Source organism: Gobio gobio (assembly GCF_949357685.1).
Source record: "Gobio gobio genome assembly, chromosome: 9".
NCBI lineage: Eukaryota > Metazoa > Chordata > Actinopteri > Cypriniformes > Gobionidae > Gobio > Gobio gobio.
This window is the reverse complement of record NC_137115.1, coordinates 33251620-33273752: the sequence shown is the minus strand read 5'-3', so window position 1 is coordinate 33273752 and position 22133 is coordinate 33251620. Positions and strand designations below refer to the sequence as shown.

The following is a 22133-nucleotide window of genomic DNA, read 5'->3' as shown; positions in this document are numbered from 1 at the left end:
CTACAGGGAAAAACGTTAAAAAATAAAAAATAAAAACAAAGCAAAACGTTTAATAAATGTCAATTAAAATGTTAATAATGTCATGTATAAGACATGACACTTTTAATCTTTGTTATATTATTTATGTATTATCGGTTAACATTATTTTATTAGTAGCCTATTGTTATTATTAAGACAAATATTATTTATTCCTCATTTTATGAGGCATTCCTCGTGTAGCCTATTTATCTGTAGGCTACCTTTTATTTAAGCCATAAAAATGGCAAAAGTATGAATAAAATGCCCTTTAAACAGCTATCAATAGACACTTGTGTTGTATTCAAATACGTAAATAGAAAGACGTTTTGACCTGATTAGTTAGTAGTGTATATGACGATCCATGTTCAAATTACCTTATTGATTTTTGTTCTATTTTTATTTTTATTTGCATTGATGCTTTAGTATGATTTAGTGATCAACAATCATTTTAATACACTCCGATAGGGAAAAAGAACATTCATTCGGTAACTAAGCAACAGAAATCTAGATTTGTAACAATATTCAATTAAATTCAAATCACATTTCAAAAGCAGCTTCACAGAAAATGCATGCACATAAAACTCATTTAAAATAAACATTTAGCTTTTGCATGAGTAGGCTAGCCTAGCCCAGGGGTTTTCAAACTTTATGATGTCAAGGACCCACAAATATGATGAACCTTTATGAGGGACCCCCTTCCTAAAATTCACAATTTTTATGTATGAAAAAACATTAAAACTGTTAGATAAATAGTAAGTGTAACATTATAAATACAACAAATTGTTTCCAAATTTAAATTGGCTATAGGCTACTTAATGTTGGATGTATAAACCTGAAGAAGAAAATGTTCGATTAAAAATTATTTGTATAAGCAACTTTCACAAAAAAATGTATGTAAGCAGCAAGATAAAGGGGCAAGATAAAGGGGACTATAGTGAGAAAAACTTGCTAAAGAGAAACAAAGCAAACATATACAATTCTGGAAAGTAGGCTATGTATAGGCTACGGCAAAAAAGGAGAGCATCATGTAGAAATGAAACCGCTAGAATGTTCGGTAGACTTTTTGCTTATTTTTTTCATTCTCTGAAATTTTCTGGGGACCCCTTAGAACCTTCTTAGAACCCCAGTTTGAAAGCCCCTGGCCTAGCCTAAATAAATGACTTTTTATTGACAACAAATATGAATGAAGTGTTAAAATTAACAAAAACGAAATGATAAAACAAAGTATATCTTGATTTATTATTATTTATGAGACTCAATAAACCAAACAAACTCATTGCGCCTCATTGCGTGCCCCCTGACGTCACTCGCGAATCCGGTCACGCCCCCTTCAATTCTGTGTTTTGACATCCTCGCATCAGCAGCACTCCGCGCATCCCTTCATGCGCGCTCTGGACACGGATGTGGAGGCGGAGGAGGGGGTCTCGCGCTCTTTCTGTCTCTCTCTCTCTCTCTCACTCAGTTCAGCCATTTAAACATCAACCCGTACATCAGGGGTAGCCTACTGACACAGTGACACCCCGTTTGGATCGCATCATTGCTCGGCTTTTTCAAGAGGAGCGTCGCACGGGAGACTCACCGGGATGTCAAGCCTCCTGGAGAACCCTCTGCAGGCGGTGCTCTATCTGAAGGAGCTCACCGCCATCGTGCAGAATCAACAGAGTCTTATCCAAACCCAACGATACCGGATAGACATACTTGAGCGCCGGCTGGAGGATCTAGCGGTTGAGAATCGGCAGCTCCGGGACTCCAGCAGCCATCACCGGCATCCTCCCCGCTATCATCCGCCTCCACCCCCCCGCACCTCCAGCCTGCCCCGAAACAGCAGAGCCGGGACGCCCCCAGTTCAAACTCAGCAGCAGCAGCAGCATCATTCCCCTCTGGACATGCAGCTTGTGCCTGCGGGACCCAGCAATGCCAGCCCGGACTCTGCTGATGAAGATGATGATGAAGCTCAGAACCCCTGCTGTAGGTCCCTGGTCCCACAGACACCTGCCACCTTGTGCCGAGCTGTGGGACTCCCACGGGCATCTGAGTGAGTTCTCATAACACATAGTTTCTCAAATCAGTCTTTCTTTAGGAAAACAGGAGATCTGTGAGATGTTGAGGCAGATTACATGCGCCAACAGGATTACATAACAGAGGAATTTCACTATGTAGGCCACAGTGAATATGCAACTGCTCATCAATAATTCAGTGATCATAAAATATATGATTTGCATTTTTAAAATGATTCAGCATGCTGTTTTAAAGATCATGTGGGTGTGTAATCTTATAGTTCTTTATATGCATGCGAGTTAGTGTGTATGTGTGTGTGTTTGTGTTTGCACTGCTATGCCCAGTCTTGAAATAACCACACACTCTAAAGTGGAAGAAAAATGATTGGAGGTCAGCATTAGTTCAATACATTCGCTCTTTCCAGGGCAAGAGGTCTCAGAAAAGAGGTTTTTAATGCACCTGATTATTTTGCTGCAAGAATACATTTTAAAAAGCCCTTTATTGCCAGGGATCTACATCTACAGGCACACACACAGATTTATGCGTAAAGTGAGGCTTTAAGTGACATTCCCATAGTGCATGTGAATTTGATCCGCCATCTGGAATCTAATCCACAGTAAGAGAGAGAAAGATTGAGAGATTGTGTGTGTACGTGTGTGTCATCTATTACGACTGCTCATCTGCTTCAGTGCACATCTCACGCTGCATTTGTAGAGTACTCCCTGTGTGTGTGTGTGTGTGTGTGAGTGTGTGTGAGTGTGTGTTAACCCCACAAGCAAAACTGGAATGATACATTCTGCTCTGATTTGTTTAATGGTTGCATTATCTTTTCCTTTAGGGAACAAAACACTTAGTCTTGAGTCTGAGAGTATGTTACCTTGTTATGTGTTTATGACAGAATAAATTTAGTTGTACTGGAAGTGTGAGACACCAATTGCCAATGAGGTTCAGGGCCCAATTATGCTCATGCACGCAGCTCATTAAAGGTAATCTCACATCGCTATCATCAGCATGTCTGGTTATAGATTGTTGCATCTTTATTAGCGAGTGAAGACAGAATGTTTGCAATAGACACACAAGAATCAACATTCTGCCATCATTTACTCACCCTAGTGTCATTCTAAACCGCTATGACTTTCTTTTTTCTGTCAAACAAAAATGTAGCGATGCACTTTTTTTAACCAAGAAAGCAGCTGGGAATTTTACGTGCACAATTGCATTAATAATGAATATTACATAATAATCACAATAGCAGGACTGCAAGGAAGTGATATGCAAATATGATTATATTAATAGCACTTCACATTGTCATGTTATGCTCGAGTGAGAAATAAACTTATTTGATGTGCTGTCAACAATGGAGGGCTCAAACAAGACTCATCTTGAGCTCTGAATTCCACCAGGCTCCTTATTTATGTATTTAAAATATTTAAAGTATGTTGTTTAGAATCAATGAGGCCAGTGGTTCTGTTCTGATAGAGTTGCAGACACCTGGAAAAGCAGCTAACTATTTTTTAAGGTAAAAGGAAATATGACTCAGACTACATTGAATGCAGATTCACTTGCATCAAGGACATGGTTTGTACCAACCATAATATGTTTTATGCAGTGAATGTCTGGAATTTTGGTTGCTATTTCCTGTAGCTCATGTGGTAGGGCATGGCTGCCAAGGTCATGGGCTTGATTTCCAGGGGATGCATGAACTGATAAAATGTATACTTTGAATGCAATGTAAGTTGCTTAGGTTGAAAGAGTTTACCAAATGCATAAATGTACTTAAAGGGATAGTTCACCCAAACATTTAAATTCTGTCATCATATACTCAACCTCAAGTTGTTCCAAACCTAAATTAATTGGTTTCTTCTGCTGAACTCAAAAGAAGATATTTTGAAGAATACAGGTAACCAAACAGTTGATGGACCGCTTTGACTTCCATAGTTTGGTATGGAAGCTTGTTTCCGAAAAAGGTAATCACGACTATATATTGCGAGATAAAGTCGTAAATGCGAGTTATAAAGTCATAATTGTGAGATATAAAGTCATAATTGTGAGATATAAAGTTGCAATTGCAAGTTATAATGTCAGAATTGCGAGATATAAAGTCGTAATTGCGAGTTATAAAGTCATAATTGCGAGATATAAAGTCGCAATTGCAAGTTATGTCAGAATTGCGAGATATAAAGTTGCAATTGCAAGTAATAAAGTCAGAATTGTGAGATATAAGGTCAGAATTGCAAGTTATAAAGTCACAATTGCGAGTTATTAAGTCACAATTGCATATGTCAGAATTGCATATGTCAGAATTGCGAGTTATAAAGCCAGAATTGCGAGATATAAAGTCGTAATTCCGAGTTATAAAGCCAGAATTGTGAGATATAAAGCAGTAAATGTGAGTTATAAAGTCATAATTGTGAGATATAAAGCAGTAAATGGGAGTTATAAAGTCATAATTGCGAGATATAAAGTCGCAATTGCAAGTTACAAGGACAGAATTGCGAGATATAAAGCCAGAATTGCGAGATATAAAGTCAGAATTGCGAGATATAAAGTCAGAATTGCGAAATATAAAGTTGCAATTGCAAGTTGTAAGTCAAAATTGCGAGATATAAAGTCAAAATTGCAAGATATAAAGTCGCAATTGCGAGATATAAAGTCAGAATTGTGAGTTATAAAGCCAGAATTGCGAGGTATAAAGTCAGAATTGCGAGATATAAAGTCGCAATTGCAAGTTGTAAGTCAAAATTGCGAGATATAAAGTCAGAATTGCAAGTTATAAAGCCAGAATTGTGAGATATAAAGTCGTAAATGCGAGTTCTAAAGTCATAATTCCAAGTTATAAAGTCAGAATTCCGAGGTGTAAAGCCAGAATTGTGAGATATAAAGTCGTAAATGTGAGTTATAAAGCCAGAATTGCGAGATATAAAGTCGTAAATGCGAGTTATAAAGTCGTAATTCCGAGTTATAAAGTCAGAATTCCGAGGTATAAAGCCAGAATTGTGAGATATAAAGTCGTAAATGTGAGTTATAAAGTCAGAATTGCGAGATATAAAGTCAGAATTGCGAGATATAAAGCCAGAATTGCGAGATATAAAGTCAGAATTGCGAGATATAAAGTCGCAATTGAAAGTTGTAAGACAAAATTGCGAGATATAAAGTCATAATTGTGAGATATAAAGTCGTAAATGTGAGTTAGTCATAATTGCGAAATATAAAGTCCCAATTGCAAGATATAGTCAGAATTGCGATTTATAAAGCCAGAATTGCGAGTTATAAAGTCAGAATAGCAAGATATAAAGTCGCAATTGCAAGTTGTAAGTCAAAATTGCGAGATATAAAGTCAGAATTGCGAGAAATAAAGTTGTAATTGTGAGTTATAAAGCAAGAATTGCGAGATATAAAGTCGTAAATGCAAGTTATAAAGTCGTAATTCCGAGTTATAAAGTCAGAATTCCGAGGTATAAAGCCAGAACTGTGAGATATAAAGTCTTAAATGTGAGTTATAGTCATAATTGCGAGATATAAAGTCAGAATTGCGAGATGTAAAATCAGAATTGTGAGTTATAAAGCCAGAATTGAGAGATATAAAGTCGCAATTGCGAGATATAAAGTCAGAATTGCAAGATATAAAGTCGCAATTGCGAGATGTAAAATCAGAATTGCGAGTTATAAAGTCAGAATTGCAAGATATAAAGTCAGAATTGCGAGTTATAAAGCCAGAATTGCGAGATATAAAGTCGTAAATGTGAGTTATAAAGTTGTAATTCCGAGTTATAAAGTCAGAATTCCGAGGTATAAAGCCAGAATTGTGAGATATAAAGTCGTAAATGTGAGTTATAAAGTCATAATTGCGAGATATAAAGTCAGAATTGCGAGTTATAAAGCCAGAATTGCGAGATATAAAGTCGTAAATGCAAGTTATAAAGTCGTAATTCCGAGTTATAAAGTCAGAATTCCGAGGTATAAAGCCAGAACTGTGAGATATAAAGTCTTAAATGTGAGTTATAAAGTCAGAATTGCGAGATGTAAAATCAGAATTGCGAGTTATAAAGCCAGAATTGAGAGATATAAAGTCGCAATTGCGAGATATAAAGTCAGAATTGCAAGATATAAAGTCGCAATTGCGAGATGTAAAATCAGAATTCCGAGTTATAAAGTCAGAATTGCAAGATATAAAGTCGCAATTGCAAGATATAAAGTCAGAATTGCTAGATATAAAGTCAGAATTCCGAGTTATAAAGTCAGAATTCCGAGGTATAAAGCCAGAATTGTGAGATATAAAGTCGTAAATGTGAGTTATAAAGTCATAATTGCGAGATATAAAGTCAGAATTGCGAGTTATAAAGCCAGAATTGCGAGATATAAAGTCGTAAATGCAAGTTATAAAGTCAGAATTGCAAGATATAAAGTCGCAATTGCGAGATGTAAAATCAGAATTTCGAGTTATAAAGTCAGAATTGCGAGATATAAAGTCAGAATTGCGAGTTATAAAGCCAGAATTGCGAGATATAAAGTCGTAAATGTGAGTTATAAAGTCATAATTGCGAGATATAAAGTCAGAATTGCGAGTTATAAAGCCAGAATTGCTAGATATAAAGTCAGAATTGTGAGATATAGTCATAATTGCGAGATATAAAGTCGCAATTGCGAGATATAAAGTCAGAATTGCAAGATATAGTCGCAATTGCGAGATATAAAGTCAGAATTGCGAGTTATAAAGTCAGAATTCAGAGGTATAAAGCCAGAATTGTGAGATATAAAGTCGTAAATGCGAGTTATAAAGTCGTAATTCCGAGTTATAAAGTCAGAATTCCAAGGTATAAAGCCAGAATTGTGAGATATAAAGTCGTAAATGTGAGTTATAAAGCCAGAATTGCGAGATATAAAGTCGTAAATGTGAGTTATAGTCGACTCGTAATTCCGAGTTATAAAGTCAGAATTCTGAGGTATAAAGCCAGAATTGTGAGATATAAAGTCGTAAATGTGAGTTATAAAGTCATAATTGCGAGATATAAAGTCAGTTGCGAGATATAAAGTCAGAATTGCGAGATATAAAGTCGCTATTGTGAGTTATAAAGTCACAATTATCTTTTAAATTGTTTTATTCCTTGGCAGAAACAAGCTTCCATAGTTTGGTTACCAATATTCTTCAAAATGTCTTCTTTTGTGTTCAGCAGAAGAAAGAAATTCAAAAACTTGAGGGTGAGTAAATGATGACAGAAATCAAGCATATAGCGTCAGTTCTGGCAGGTCACGTTAGTCAAGCTTGCAACAGCTGACTGTCAGCTGATCACGTCTACCTATAGGAATACGATGTCTATCACAGCATACATATATAAGCCCCTTCAGTACTATCAGCAGCTATCGCCTTTCTCCGGAGCTAATTACCCTACTCCATCCCCAGCTCCTCATCTCGTCAGTCAGGATTTGGCATTCTGATTCCCCTTGAATCAGACTAAATTCCCGAATAATGTTGTACATTTTAATATTGACATTAATGATATCTGCAATACATTGTTGGTTCTGTTTTGTTTACTCTTGGGGGTTTATCGCTGCTCTCCCTGCTCTCATCTATGCTAGGCCCAGAACCATACAGCCAATCCAAACTATATGCTAATTGACTGTCAATCATCTTTGACTATAGTGGTCCTGAAATAATTTTATTTTTTAGGTTAACTATCCCTTTAATGCCGGATTTGGATCTGGTTTCTGAAGCAAAACTAGTTCAGTACCACCACACTAAGCTACAGCAACCACTACAAGTGCTTGAGAAAGAGAAATTAAGTGACATGTCAATAATAGTATTTAATTGCAGTAATGTGTATTTGAACATTTACAGGAGTCAGACCGTCTTGCACCAGTTCTGCTGTCCAGCACCAGAGGCCCCAGAAGGAGATTCCATAACCTGCTCCAGGTGAGGATGACACCTTCTGTAACAAGCCAATCAGAAGAGAGTTACACTTTCTACATGGCAAGCAAAATGTGCAATATGAGCAAGAGTAAGCAGTAAAGAGAGTATGAATATACATGTTTACCGCAGCTGTCTTCATTGGTTAAGTATTCCATCTTTGAATAGTGGTGGTTTTCTGTTTTGCGGTCCCTGTTCTCTTGGCCTGAGGCATTCTGGGTGATGGGATTCAAGCTAGCGGAGTGTAAGTGTGTGTGTGTTTGCGAGAAAGAGAGTTAGTGCATGCTGCAGGTGTAACTTAACCCTCGTCTGTCCTCTGTCTGATAGACTGGAAAACTCTCGGCATGGATAAGCACCGTCACTGAGGTGGAGAGAATGTGTGTGTGTGTGATGTGCATGTGCGAATGTGGCAGCTCTGCACTATTTTGGGAACTTTAAACCATCTGAGCTTTGTTGACTGCATATTTTATGCTGCCAACAAAACCAAGTCTTAAAAGCTATTCTTAACAAAACAGTACATAATAACCTTGTCGTTTCAGCATGATGAAGCAGAAATTTCTCATGATTTGTTTTACCCTAACAGAAAACTCTGAATCATATTTTTGTGGTAAACATAAAAGAGCAGCTTTATTTCTGTAGAAAATATATTTTGATGGTTGAAAAAAGGGAAAAGAAGAACCAAGATAAGCATGTAATTGAAGTGCATTTTGTTTCTTGTATTACAGTCTAAACATTTTTACTGTTAACTTTACAGTAAAAAACTGGATGATATGGTAACCGTAAAAAATACAGTGACAGCGGTATTACGGGATGCCATATCTTATAATTGTATATTTCCTTAAGTGATCAACCAACCTCCTTAAACTGCTTTTTTACCTTTAAAAAGTATTAATAATTAGCATAATTATACAGGAGCTTTATTAGAAAGCCACACGATGAATCAGAGTTCTTTGTAAGTAGCCTGTCCATAAAACATGGCCAATATTCATACTATAGACAGTGAGCAGGGTCATACACACAAAGACAAAACACTATCAGGGTAACACACATGACACTAAAGTGTCATTAAACACATTTAAGGTGCAGTGTGTAATATTTATTAGGATCTATTGACAGAAATGCAATATAATGGTGTATAAAGACCTTACATAATGAACCGTTATGTTTTTATTACCTTAGAATGAGCCATTTCTATCTCCATACACCACGCCATTTTGCGCCGCCATGTTTCTACAGTAGCCCTAAACGAACAAACTGCTCTACAGAGCACTAGCTACTCTCTGGCCAGATTTACACTGCATGGTTCAAGTAACACAATTCCGATTTTTCCCTCTCATGTGGCACAGATCGGATATGACAAATCAACGTGTAAGCAGGAAAAAACCACATGACTTCCGATATCCTCCGATCGGATTCAGGCCTCACTCATATGTGGTAATAAATCCGATATGATTCGGATACGTCCATTTGTGTCTGCCATGTAAGCGGTCAAATCGGATATTCCCCAGTAAATGCAAGTCGTAAGTCATTGAAAAAGGGAGGGAGGCGAATGACATCAACTCAGGTGGACACGAATTGCGATCAAGGGCTCTCCTCTTTTTTCTCCCCCTTACGAGCAGTGTTGGGCACGTTACTTTAAAAAAGTAATTAGTTGTAGTTACTTCTTACAAATAGTAACTGAGTTACATCATTATAAAAGTAACTAATTATCAGGGAAAGTAACTTTTTAAATGTTCAAATATGTCAAATAACTTGGATGCCCCCAATATTAAATATGTTAAATGAATGAATTGGACACTAAATAGAATAAATTATTATTATAAAATATTGTACATTAATGTACACTATTGTAATGTTGCTGTGGGACAATGTGAGAGACACCTATCAAATTCAATACATTGTTGTAAATATTATCAGTAGGCTAACTATAGTGTAAATATTGTGTAAATTTTATCAGTACTATACTACTCCTTTGGTAGTGGAGTTCACGTTATCACCTGGGTTTTTAGCCACTAATTTTGTGGCGGCATGTGATAATGTGAGGTGCTTCATTAGATTAGAATTACTTGCCACCGACGTGGAGAGACTCTTTCTTCCTGGGCATAAGTTTCATGTTACATAAACATTCTTCCCTTTCACCTCAACGAGGGAAAAGTAGCGCTTATACTTCCAGTTTGCGAAAGCTACCTTTGAAGTTGTTGGACTTGCCATCGCTCTGACTCCTCCTGGTCATTGGTGTGTGTGACTGTGCATATGTGTGTGTGTGTGTGTGTGTGTCATAGGTGTGTGTGTGTGTGAACTCAACCTATCAACCTCAACCTTGTCTCCCACCCACCAATCATCATCATTTATGTGTACCACCCCACCCACCCCCCAACACGCATGGCATGCACGCCCGCACGCCCGCACACACACACACACCAACCAACCAGAGAAAAAAAACGTTGCAGGTCCAACTGACAGAGAGCCTGTTCAGATGAAAACCGCTTCAGTGAGCTCAATTATAGTAACGCTGCATTTTATTCTCAGTAACGCTAATGGCGTTGTAACGGGAGAAACAGTAATTCGTTTGATTACTCGTTACTGAAAAAAATTATTCCGTTAGTAACGCCGTTTATCTATAACGCCGTTATTCCCATCACTGCTTTATCTATAACGCCGTTATTCCCATCACTGCTTACGAGAGCAATGTTTTGCTGACCTTTACAGATTGAATAATCATTTTGTCTGCATTCATTGCGTCCATTTTATATTGTGTCATTTTACTTCCTTTTCCGGGTCAGAACGTCTTGGGCTGTTTCGCCAGTGTATAAAGTAAATGCAAATATCGGATACGGACGCTTTTAAAAGACGATGTAAGCGGGTTGTCAAAAAATCGGATATAGTCACCAAATCGGAATTGTGCAAGACCTGCAGTGTAAATGCTGCCTCTGTCTCTGCTGTCTCAGATGATGACATCTTTGTCCTGTGTCGGCCACCGTAGCTTCTCTATGTGCTTCAAAAGGGAGGGGTGAGCGGTGGGCGGTTGCAATTCTAGATGCCGCTAAAATTTACACAGTGCACCTTTAACTAAATAACAGAAAATGTAACATAAAACACTGTTACTGACAACAAAAATAAGAAACAAAATGATTTATAAAAAATATAATATGTGATATGTCATGTAGGGACTTTTTGACTTGATTTCACTGTAAATTATATTGTATTTCATAGATTTTACTTTTAAAAAACATTAATTTGACAGTATACAGTAAAGTTTTTACAGTAAAATACACACATACTGTATATACACATACTGTGTTTGACCCCCTTTCGCCTTCAGAACTGCCTTAATTCTACGTGGCATTGATTCAACAAGGTGCTGAAAGCATTCTTTAGAAATGTTGGCCCATATTGATAGGATAGCATCTTGCAGTTGATGGAGATTTGTGGGATGCAAATCCAGGGCACGAAGCTCCCGTTCCACCACATCCCAAAGATCTATTGGGTTGAGATCTGGTGACTGTGAGGGCCATTTTAGTACAGTGAACTCATTGTCATGTTCAAGAAACCAATTTGAAATGATTCGAGCTTTGTGACATGGTGCATTATCCTGCTGGAAGTAGCCATCAGAGGATGGGTACATGGTGGTCATAAAGGGATAGACATGCTCAGGTAGGCCGTGGCATTTAAACGATGCCCAATTGGCACTAAGGGGCCTAAAGTGTGCCAAGAAAACATCCCCCACACCATTACACCACCACCACCAGCCTGCACAGTGGTAACCAGGCGTGATGGATCCATGTTCTCATTCTGTTTACGCCAAATTCTGACTCTACCATCTGAATGTCTCAACAGAAATCGAGACTCATCAGACCAGGCAACATTTTTCCAGGCTTCAACTGTCCAATTTTGGCGAGCTCGTGCAAATTGTAGCCTCTTTTTCTTATTTGTAGTGGAGATGAGTGGTACCCGGTGGGGTCTTCTGCTGTTGTGGCCCATCCGCCTCAAGGTTGTGGCTTCACAAATGCTTTGCTGCATACCTCGGTTGTAACGAGTTGTTATTTTAGTCAAAGTTGCTCTTCTATCAGCTTGAATCAGTCGGCCCATTCTCCACTGACCTCTAGCATCAACAAGGCATTTTCGCCCACAGGACTGCCGCATACTGGATGTTTTTCCCTTTTCACACCATTCTTTGTAAACCCTAGAAATGGTTGTGCGTGAAAATCCCAGTAACTGAGCAGATTGTGAAATACTCAGACCGGCCTGTCTGGCACCAACAACCATGCCACGCTCAAAATTCCTTAAATTCTTTCCCATTCTGACATTCAGTTTGGAGTTCAGGAGATTGTCTTGACCAGGACCACACCCCTAAATGCAGTGAAGCAACTGCCATGTGATTGGTTGATTAGATAATTGCATTAATGAGAAATTGAACAGGTGTTCCTAATAATCCTTTAGGTGAGTGTATGTCACGGTAAACCATTTACAATTTTTCCGCTGCACTCTAAGAAAGAAAAGTCGTAAAAATACAGCCAAATGTGCAGCCCTGTGTTTATATGAAGCAATTTTCCATATTGTTTTTTCAATGGTGTTTTACCTGTATTTTGAATTACATAGGCCTATTGGATTGTTTTGTGTTTCAGGGTTGAAGGAAACGTCTGAAACTTTTCTCAAAGGACATTATCCATTATTTTACAGATATTCTTTTTACAGAGTGTATATAATACGGTAGCATATGGTTAAGCATTGTTTTTACTGTGGCATTTTTTGTGTGTAGAAGAAACATGCTTGGCTGTTTAAAACGTTGTTTCTATAGTTGCTAGGGAGCTTTGATGGTTACTAGGGCATTTTGGGAGGTGACTTGGTGATATTATTTTTGTCCGTAGCACAAATAGTCCAGGTTTAGCCTGAGAAAGCATCACTAAATGAAGTTTGCAGATGTTATTGATGAACAGGCAAGAGCAGCTTCAATTTTTGTAGAAAGCCTATTGCGATTATGTGCCAGTTATTTCCCAAATGATTAGTAAAGGGGGTTGCTGAGAAAATGGAAAAAAGAGGAAAATATAAGCATGCATTAGCTTCTCACCTCTTATTTGCACGAATCGACCACCTGGGTTTCTGCTTGATGTTGAAACTTGTCGTCATACACAATCTGTTGAGAGAAAGCATACTTATTTGAGATATATCACAGGAAATTACATCCAACCCTTTGCTACCTGAATCGCTTCACACGTTCTCTTGCATAAGGAGTGATATCGCATTTCAGTTTGGGTCCTCAGATCAATCGTGTAGCAACCTAATGATCTGTACTACCGACCATGTGGATTGCCGTCTGTTCTCACTCTCTTTTAAGGTTCTGCTGCATTTGTTCTCGTTCCTCAGAGGCAAACAGTACTTGGTGCATGAAAGATGGAAAACCTTGCTCTCTGCTCCTTGTGTATGAGTGCAGAGCTTAAGTGGCCTTTACTCCAGGGTAGCAGCTAATGTGCTGACAGTGAATGCAGTGTGCAGTGTGCTTGTGTGTGTTGTAAACCCTTGTCTACACTGGGAGAGAACCTTGAGAAAATGGAAATGGGGTTGAGCTGTGTTGTTAAGCAGAAGAAACGTACTTTGTGACATCGCTCATGATTTAAACATCTGCTTTCCACTCAGAGACGCTTTTCATGAGCTCAACATGAGAGGAAAATGGCTTTGTCATGTATGGCCTTACGTAAGATTGTGCAGAGTGTTAACATTTTAGATTTGGTTTCAGTCTTTGGTTTTTGGGGATTTATATGAAACCTATGCATTGCAAATTATGACCAAATATATATTTCATTGTATTTAATAAATAATTGAATTAGATTTTTTTTTTTTTGCAGAAGCAAAAACTGTGTTATATATATTTTTTATATATACAATTAAAATAAAATTAAATAAAATTTTAATACAAAACTGAATAACGGTATTTTATTTAATATTATTTTATTGCAATTAAATGTGTGAAAAATCTCATTCAATGAACATGATCTAAAACCTTCACTTGATTACCTCATTTTCCATGAAGACTGCGTTGAATTTGCAATCCGTGAAACCCTGCATGTAGTAATTAAGCAGAGTTAATTAGTCCTGAATGCGCACTGGGTTCTGATCAGTCTAGATTAAAAGACAGCAAATCTGGGTCAGCCACTGCTCACTTGTGTCATTCGAAACCTCAGCTCGATTCCTGCTGCCGGAGAGGAACAGAAAGATGAGAAAAGAGACGACCAGCCTGACGTGCCGCCCTGCTCACATCCTCCAGAATATGAGCTCTCTCCTGATCTCAAACAAAAACAGGTAAGCCTCAACGGACAGACATCTGTGCATGTGAAACTGACTGTTAGAGAGCTTATTAAGAGCTCGAAAAGATGAGAACATTTTAAATTAATAAGATTATCTATCTATCTATCTGTCTGTCTGTCTGTCTGTCTGTCTGTCTTCAGATAGAGGAACTGGAGCAAAAGTACGGTGGTCCTTTAATTTCCCGGCGTGCGGCCTGTAAGATTCAAATGGCGTTTCGTCAGTACCAGCTCAGCAAGAACTTCCAGAAGATCCGTAACTCAGTTCTGGAGAGTGGGATCCCGCGGCGTATGTCAGTGCGCAGGGTCCGGGTGCAGAGGGAAAGCTTCTCTGCTGAACGGGCGCTGATGGAAGGATGTTCACTCATGGGCATCCCACTCACACACTCCACGTCACTGCCAGTGGCCACTACAAACACACTCACACACCTGGAGGACACATTCACCGAACAGGTAGAGTTACACCATTAACACACATGATGATACAGCTTGATTCAATTGCATTCGTTTTTTTCTCTTCTGTCCTATGTTCTCTTCTGTTCTGTTTTATTTTATTTCATTCCATTCTATTCTGTTCTATTCCATTCAAATATGTTGTTTTAATTCTGTTGTATTTGGTTCTATTCTATTTCATTACATTTAAATGTGTTGTATTCTGTTCAATTTGAATCAAATTTGTTCTATTGTATTGTATTGAATTGTATTCTATCCTCCTGCCAGGTTCAGTCATTAGCACGGTCTATTGACGAGGCTTTGAGCAGCTGGAGTTCTATTCGAGACGGGGAAGACGAGAAATCCACTGCGGCCCCTCCCTCTGGATCCCATCCCGAGGGGCTCCTGGTGGACCCCGCTACCCTACACGAGGCCTCACCGGGCGGCCGTGGGGAGAACATACCCCGCAGTGCCAGTAAACTCATGATGGCTTTCAGGGATGTGACTGTTCAAATTGATAACCGTAACTTTCGCCTTTCCACCTCCTCCATGCTGGAGTCAGTTTCCCTTGGTAACGGCGTATCCAAGGAGACCGGCTTGGAACCTCAAACGGGGGGACAGATCGCAGGCCATTCGGCATCGTCAGCCACGGCGGTGCCTGAGTTTCCGGCTCCACCACCCAGCGAGGAAGAGAAAGAGAATCAACAGCCAACCGGATTGGATGCAACGACATTCGGTGTGGACCTGGAGGGGAAACGGACCAATCAGATTGCACCCGAGACGGCGGAAAACAGCTCAGAGCCTGTCAGTAGCAGCAGCACCTCGACATCAGCGTGTGAGACGATGATTCTGTCTCTGCCCCGCCCGCACTGCCAGGACACACCCTGCGGCACCCTGTCGACGGATATTGCACGCAAACGCCTTTACCGTATTGGACTCAACCTCTTCAATGTGTGAGTACAAAGGTTAAAGACTTCTTTCCATTTAAAGTGGCTTTTTAATGTGTGTTACTGGTTTTGCTGTTTGTACGGCTCAGATGTCCCCACAAAGTCAGTAAAACCTGCTAAAATACAGTGTTATTTTAATATTATTTGTATACTATTTTATTCATATTTTGAATTATCTTTTATATTTTACATTTTCATTTCGGTTTTAAGTTCTAGTAAATGTATGCGCTTTTGTCATTCTATTAGTTTTATTTTTCTATATTTCTTTATAGCTTTAATTTTAGGTTTAGTATTTTTTAGTATTTCAACTTAAAGGGTTCCATTTCTGTAATTTATTACTCACCCTCGTCATGTCAAACCGTAAGACATTTGTTCATCTTTAGAACACAAATTAAGATATTTATGATGAAATCTGAGAGCTTTCTGAACCATCCATAGACAACAACGTCATTGCAACTTTTAAGGCCAAGAAAAGTAGAAAAGACATCGTTAAAATGGTCCATGTGACTACAGTGGTTCAACCTTAATGTAATGAATACTTTTTGTGAAAAAACAAACAAAAAAAATTACTTTATTCAACAATCTCTTCTCTTCAACGTCATTCTCCTACACTGTTGACATGGTAAAGACAATGCAGCACTTCTGGGTTCTAAGTCAGAACTCTGGCCCATTATTGACAGGCGGAGACTTCCGGTTCGAGGATGGAGTAAGATGTGTTTTTAGTAGCTCCGCTGACTTTCACTCAAATTTCATTAAAACAAAACAACATAAAGTTCGCTAGCGTTCTGGAAGCATTTATAGTGTAGCAAACGTACAGTAAGTGCAATTTGCTTGTTTAAATGCTGTCGAAGAAACAAGGGAAGAAGGATGTTGCTGAGGGAGAAAGTTCAGCCGAGACCGCTCGCTGGAAGAGGCCTGCTCAACAGTGAACAACCCGGTGCTGCGTGCAATTGAAAGCGTGGATCTGGGCAGGGTTAAAAATTATATTACAGAAAGCTTGAAAGGAGAGATGGTGACGCTGGAGAGAAAAATTGATGCGAAGTTTGATGCAATGCAGTTAACCATTATTGACCGACGCTGTTCACGTGAGCACCGCAACGCTGACCCAAGTCCAAAGAGCCCACCCTCACATTGAATATCACGCATGATATTCTGATCTCAAAATTTGAGGATGCAGATTTGAATATAGCCTACAGAAGTAAAATTAAATTTGAAGAAATTCAAATAACTATAATATTTAACTAGAAAAGCAAAGTTTGTCATTATAAACTTTACATTTTGGCTTGACAAAGTCTCAGTTTAAAGGTTTACAGGCCTTACGAACAAACAGATTTTTTACAAATACTAAATTATATTTTATTAGGAGTGGAGGAGCATGTTTAGATAATTGACACAAGTGTAGAGCACTCAGCCAATCAACAATAAGAGGTATATATATATATATATATATATATATATATATATATATATATATATATATATATATATATATATATATATATATATATATATATATATATATATATATATATATATATATATATATACAGTCAAGCCCGAAATTATTCATAACCCTTGGTAAATATGACCAAAGAAGAACTGAAGACAAGAAGCACCAACATGGATCTGGGAATCTGAAGCGATTCTGTAGGAAGATTATCTCTATAGAAGTTACACAAACACTTCAGGCATTATAGAAGAAGACTTAAAGTATTCAATCTCAACGGTCAGCATTATTGAAGAAGACTAAAAAGTAATTGAACATTAAAGTTTCATATTACAATTTTAAAAAGTAAAAATCATTAATCTCACAATAAGATTTAGAATGGAAATTACTTTCCCAATAAAGTAGAATTGTATACACTTTTAAAACAAAAGATCAAAAGGATTAACAACGCAGATTTATTTTCACAGCCTTCTTTGGTCATATTTACCAAGGGTATGAATAATTTCGGGCTTGACTGTATATGCAGCAGTCTTACCTCTGTTCATTGACAGTTTATCAGCATCCCTCCACCACCACTAACATACACAAGGGGGTACCTACTCTGGGTTCGGGCCAAATTCCGAGTTCGAAGCCCTCCCCCCGGACAGCACGCCAAATACGCATTCAAATTTACTCTCTATAAATTATATGTAAGTGTGAACTCTTGAATCCAAAATATGAGCAACAGTCATAGTGATGTGCGCTTCAGCCAGAAGGTCAAGACCGACTAAATCTAATTTAAAAACAATAGAATTTATTGGCGGGTACATTTGCTGTAAATAAAAAATATGATTTCACAAGAGCTTTTGTTTGCCGGGTCAGTTTGCCCATGCCTAAAGAGTCGAGTGCATTTTCATTATGTCTGCTGATACACACTGACAAATACACACACACTTGCACATGTATACATGCACACATACTCAAGAACACTATATTATACTCCCTCAGGGGTGATTGTGAAGCTCTTTCTCTGCTCCATTTTGTGTGTGTAGCTCTTTCAGACAAACACACACACACACACACACACACACACACACAGAGGGAGCGAGAGAATGAAGCCAATCCTCAGAGGCTTCAGAGTGCATCAGCACTCAATTGAAATCTCAGATCAGATTCACTTTGACATGCTTGACGTGAGTAGCACCACGGTTGCTATGGTAACCAGGTGATCTACACTTGCAAGGTTTTACTCAGGCTGTGTGACTAAGGGACAATGTTGTTTTTACAAGGTTTCTTTCAAGATGTATGTTGGAATTTATTTTCTTCACCTACAATAAGTAAGTGCAACGTAGCATGATTGGGGTGATGCACGTGCGTGTGCATGTTCGCATGTGCGTTTGCCAGTATAAGGTCGCATGTGACCTGTGAAGATGTTCAGCGTGGTGGAAATGATGCATATGTTACAGTTATGTCATCTCGGAGTCTGATGTTAAATAAAGCAAGAAACAGACAAATAAAGAGAGAGACTGTGAAGGAAATATCAGTATGATTATAATAATTTTTTCCCCTTTAAATCAATTTATAATGAAGCAATGTCCTGCTCCACTCGGGTTTTTCATTTCACACTCCTTGCTTTCACTAATCGCTTTACTTGAAAAGTCTTTATAAAGGTATTTGGTTTGTGTATTTTCTTCTCTGATTTTGGGCAGAAATCTGCAGAATTTTGTTGAATAGCTTTAACATAGCATTCAATTATACTTTACAATTAATGTACACTATTGGTCAAAACTTTGGAATTGTAAGACAGAATTATTATGTATTTTTTTTATGTTTTTGAAAGAAGTCTCTTATGTTCACCAAGGCTGCATTGGCAAAACATGATAAAACAGTAATATTGTGAAATATTATTTCAATATAACATTTTATTTATTCCTGTGATGCAAAGCTGAATTTTCCGTATTATTACTCCAGTCTTCAGTGTCACATGATCCTTCAGAAATCATTCTAATATGCTGATTTGCTGCTCAAGAAACATTTCTTATAGTTTACATTCAAATATAAATAAATTTACAAATTTTACATGAAGTATATTATATCATAGCATAATGTAATGTTAGCTAATTATCTTAATGATAGTTATTAATAAAGCGTTAGCTCTAGCTTCGTTAGAAAAAGAAAAAAGTACTCATCTACATCTTTCTTGATCTTCCTGCAGAAATCCAGACAAAGGAATCCAGTTCTTGATATCTAGGGGCTTTATTCCAGACACAGCCATTGGTGTGGCTCACTTCCTGTTGCAGAGGAAGGGCTTGAGCCGACAGATGATTGGAGAGTTCCTGGGTAACAGCAAGAGGCAGTTCAACAGAGATGTGTTAGAGTGAGTCATGTCTTCAGAAACTTTTATGCACTATAGCTTTCGATGTATCATAGTCATTTTGCAGACGATCTGTCTGAGGCAGCAAATATTTAGTCCTAAATCTTGTAAAACATCTATATAAGCCCTCATAAATTAAATAAATCAGCTGAATTTAAAACTGTTCAATAGAAAAAAAATGAATCAGAATGAGATTAATTGCCAAGTTCAGTATGTTTACAGTATGTTTGTCTTGGTGATAAAAGAGGATTCGAGAGAACAACAAGTCACAGATAATAAAAATAAAGATACAAACAAACAATAAATAAATATTCACAATATAAACATAATAGAAGAATAATGTATCTACAAAATAGACAAAAACTATATAAATAAAATTATGCAAGGAATTGCCAAGATTATAACAAAAAAGGTCAGAAATGTCATTGCCATTAAAAATGCACATCTAAATTAAAATGATTGTGTCAATAAATAATATTAATTAACAAACTATGATTTTATTTTCTTGTTTTGAAAGTGAAACGTTACGATTATGACGACATTAACCTGACTGATGTTAACCAGCGCATGAATATAACTGCATATTCAGGATTGGGGCTTATCATTTAAGAACCAACCACTGAAGATAATAACGGCACGTTTTCATTTCTTACAGTGCTGGAGCTTCATAAATTGGGCTCTTAATTTAAACGGAGCACATTTATGAGTTTTACATGGCCTCTCTCTCTCTTTCTCAGCTGTGTGGTGGATGAGATGGATTTTTCTATGCTGGAGCTGGATGAAGCTCTAAGGAAATTTCAGGCTCATGTGCGAGTGCAAGGAGAAGCTCAAAAAGTCGAGAGACTCATTGAAGCATTCAGGTGAGAATCTCACACACACCAGTAAAGAGTCATTTCCAAGACCCACAACTATGGCAGTTTTATCCACAGCTTGTACCATGTGCATTCCTGTGTCATCTGTTGTTCTTTCTTTCAGTCAGAGGTATTGTATGTGTAACCCTGACGTGGTGCAACAGTTTCATAATCCCGACACCATCTTCATCCTGGCCTTTGCCATCGTGCTGCTGAACACAGACATGTACAGTCCCAACATAAAACCAGAGCGCAAGATGCTGCTGGAAGACTTCATACGCAACCTACGAGGTGTGTTTATGTGTGCTTTGTTAATTAAAACTGAAGTGTGTTGGTGTTTTGAGGTCAGAGATTGAATATTGGATTTTAAATCTTGCCAATTTTAATCAGCTTTCCATCTCCATGTTTAAATTAGCTTTTTTCATATCAAAAGAGTCATTTTGGTTATCTCCTAGGAGTGTAGGCGGTGTGTGTGTGTCTTGGACAGATTCCTGGTCTCTGATCAAATAGTTTTTGATCTGTTGCCTGCTTCCTGCAAACACATACGGTATAAGAGAACTCTTCTTTAAATTGAGATGTAAAGACATGGGGGCTGGAACGAAATCAGAGCATGCTATTAGTCCAGCTCTAGTTTATGATAGGACTTTTCCAAAGAGCCAAATAAACTCTCACTTTAAACAGCAATAAGTCACACAGTGACACCTCTGCTGTTCTATATGATGTGCACCTTGTTAGCCAAACATTCATTAATATTACACAGGCCATCCAGAACATTTATGTACGCTTTTTTTCCAACCTTAAACTATATTTTTGCATTTGTATTATAATGTAAAATAAATAGATAAACAAATAATTTCACCTTCAGGAGTAGACGATGGGGCAGACATTCCGCGGGAGATGTTAGCCGGGATTTACGAGCGGATTCAGCAGAGGGAGCTGCGCTCCAACGAGGACCATGTGACCTATGTTACCAGGGTGGAGCAAAGCATTCTTGGAATGAAGACGGTGAGTCAGTTCTCTACCAATTAAACACAAAGGTCATGTAAATGTGAAAAGTGCATCACCTTTTGGTTCGGTTTGCACTTGTTACAGATTTGAAAAGGTGATTAGAGACAGTGAGATAGCTGACCAAACATCCGCCTTCTCAACTTTACATTTATTAGCGGGTCTTGCTGAGCCAAACATTGACATTACTATCACTCATACTAGTGCAGAGGAGGGCCGACGTCCTGCGGAGATTTATCTCCAATTCGCCCCAAAACACCTGCTTGAAAGTTTCTAGTACGCCTGAAGACCTTGATTAGCTGGATCAGGTGTATTTAATCAGGTCAGTGGCCCTCCAACTCAAGCGATGGGAGGCATATTGTAAATGTTTTTATGTTGACAGCACGTTGTGCTATTGCATTTTGTGATTATTTTGTATGAAATATTGAAGTTTATAAATAAGTGGGTTTCACTTTACAATAAGGTTTTAATGTATTATGTATTAAAGGTCCTGTTCTTCGTGATCCCATTTTTCAAACTTTAGTTAGTGTGTAATGTTGCTGTTAGAGCATAAATAATACCTGTAAAATTATAAAGCTCAAAGTTCAATGCCAAGCGAGATATTTTATTTAACAGAAGTTCCCTTTCAAAGCCTACAGCGAACGGCCGGTTTGGACTACATCCCTGTACATCCTGCTTTAATTACGTCAGTAGAACAGTTTGTTGACTAACCTCCGCCCACAAGAATATGCAAAAAAGGGGGCGTGGTCTTGTTGCTCTCCCACGTGGAGAAGAGGAAGTGTTGCGTTTGTAGAGTGTGTTTGTCGCCATGTCCCAGACGCTGTTATTTTCATCTCGGAGTCAAATCACCTTTGTTTGGCCTTCAGGGACGCTGTACT

At 38.1% G+C, this 22133-nt stretch overlaps 1 protein-coding gene across 1 annotated transcript in view; it reads left to right on the top strand.

Moving 5' to 3' along the window:
- Positions 1-1601: 1601 nt before the first annotated feature.
- Positions 1602-22133, top strand: part of iqsec3b (IQ motif and Sec7 domain ArfGEF 3b) — a gene marked incomplete at both ends in the record, with an annotated part of 29311 nt that continues 8779 nt past the window's right edge. The window contains 9 exons of the mRNA XM_079825343.1: positions 1602-2053; positions 7853-7927; positions 14101-14218; positions 14365-14673; positions 14941-15605; positions 19241-19402; positions 20137-20259; positions 20375-20541; positions 21116-21255. Coding sequence (XP_079681469.1) covers positions 1602-2053; positions 7853-7927; positions 14101-14218; positions 14365-14673; positions 14941-15605; positions 19241-19402; positions 20137-20259; positions 20375-20541; positions 21116-21255 — 2211 coding nt within the window. The remainder of the gene's footprint in view (positions 2054-7852; positions 7928-14100; positions 14219-14364; positions 14674-14940; positions 15606-19240; positions 19403-20136; positions 20260-20374; positions 20542-21115; positions 21256-22133) is intronic.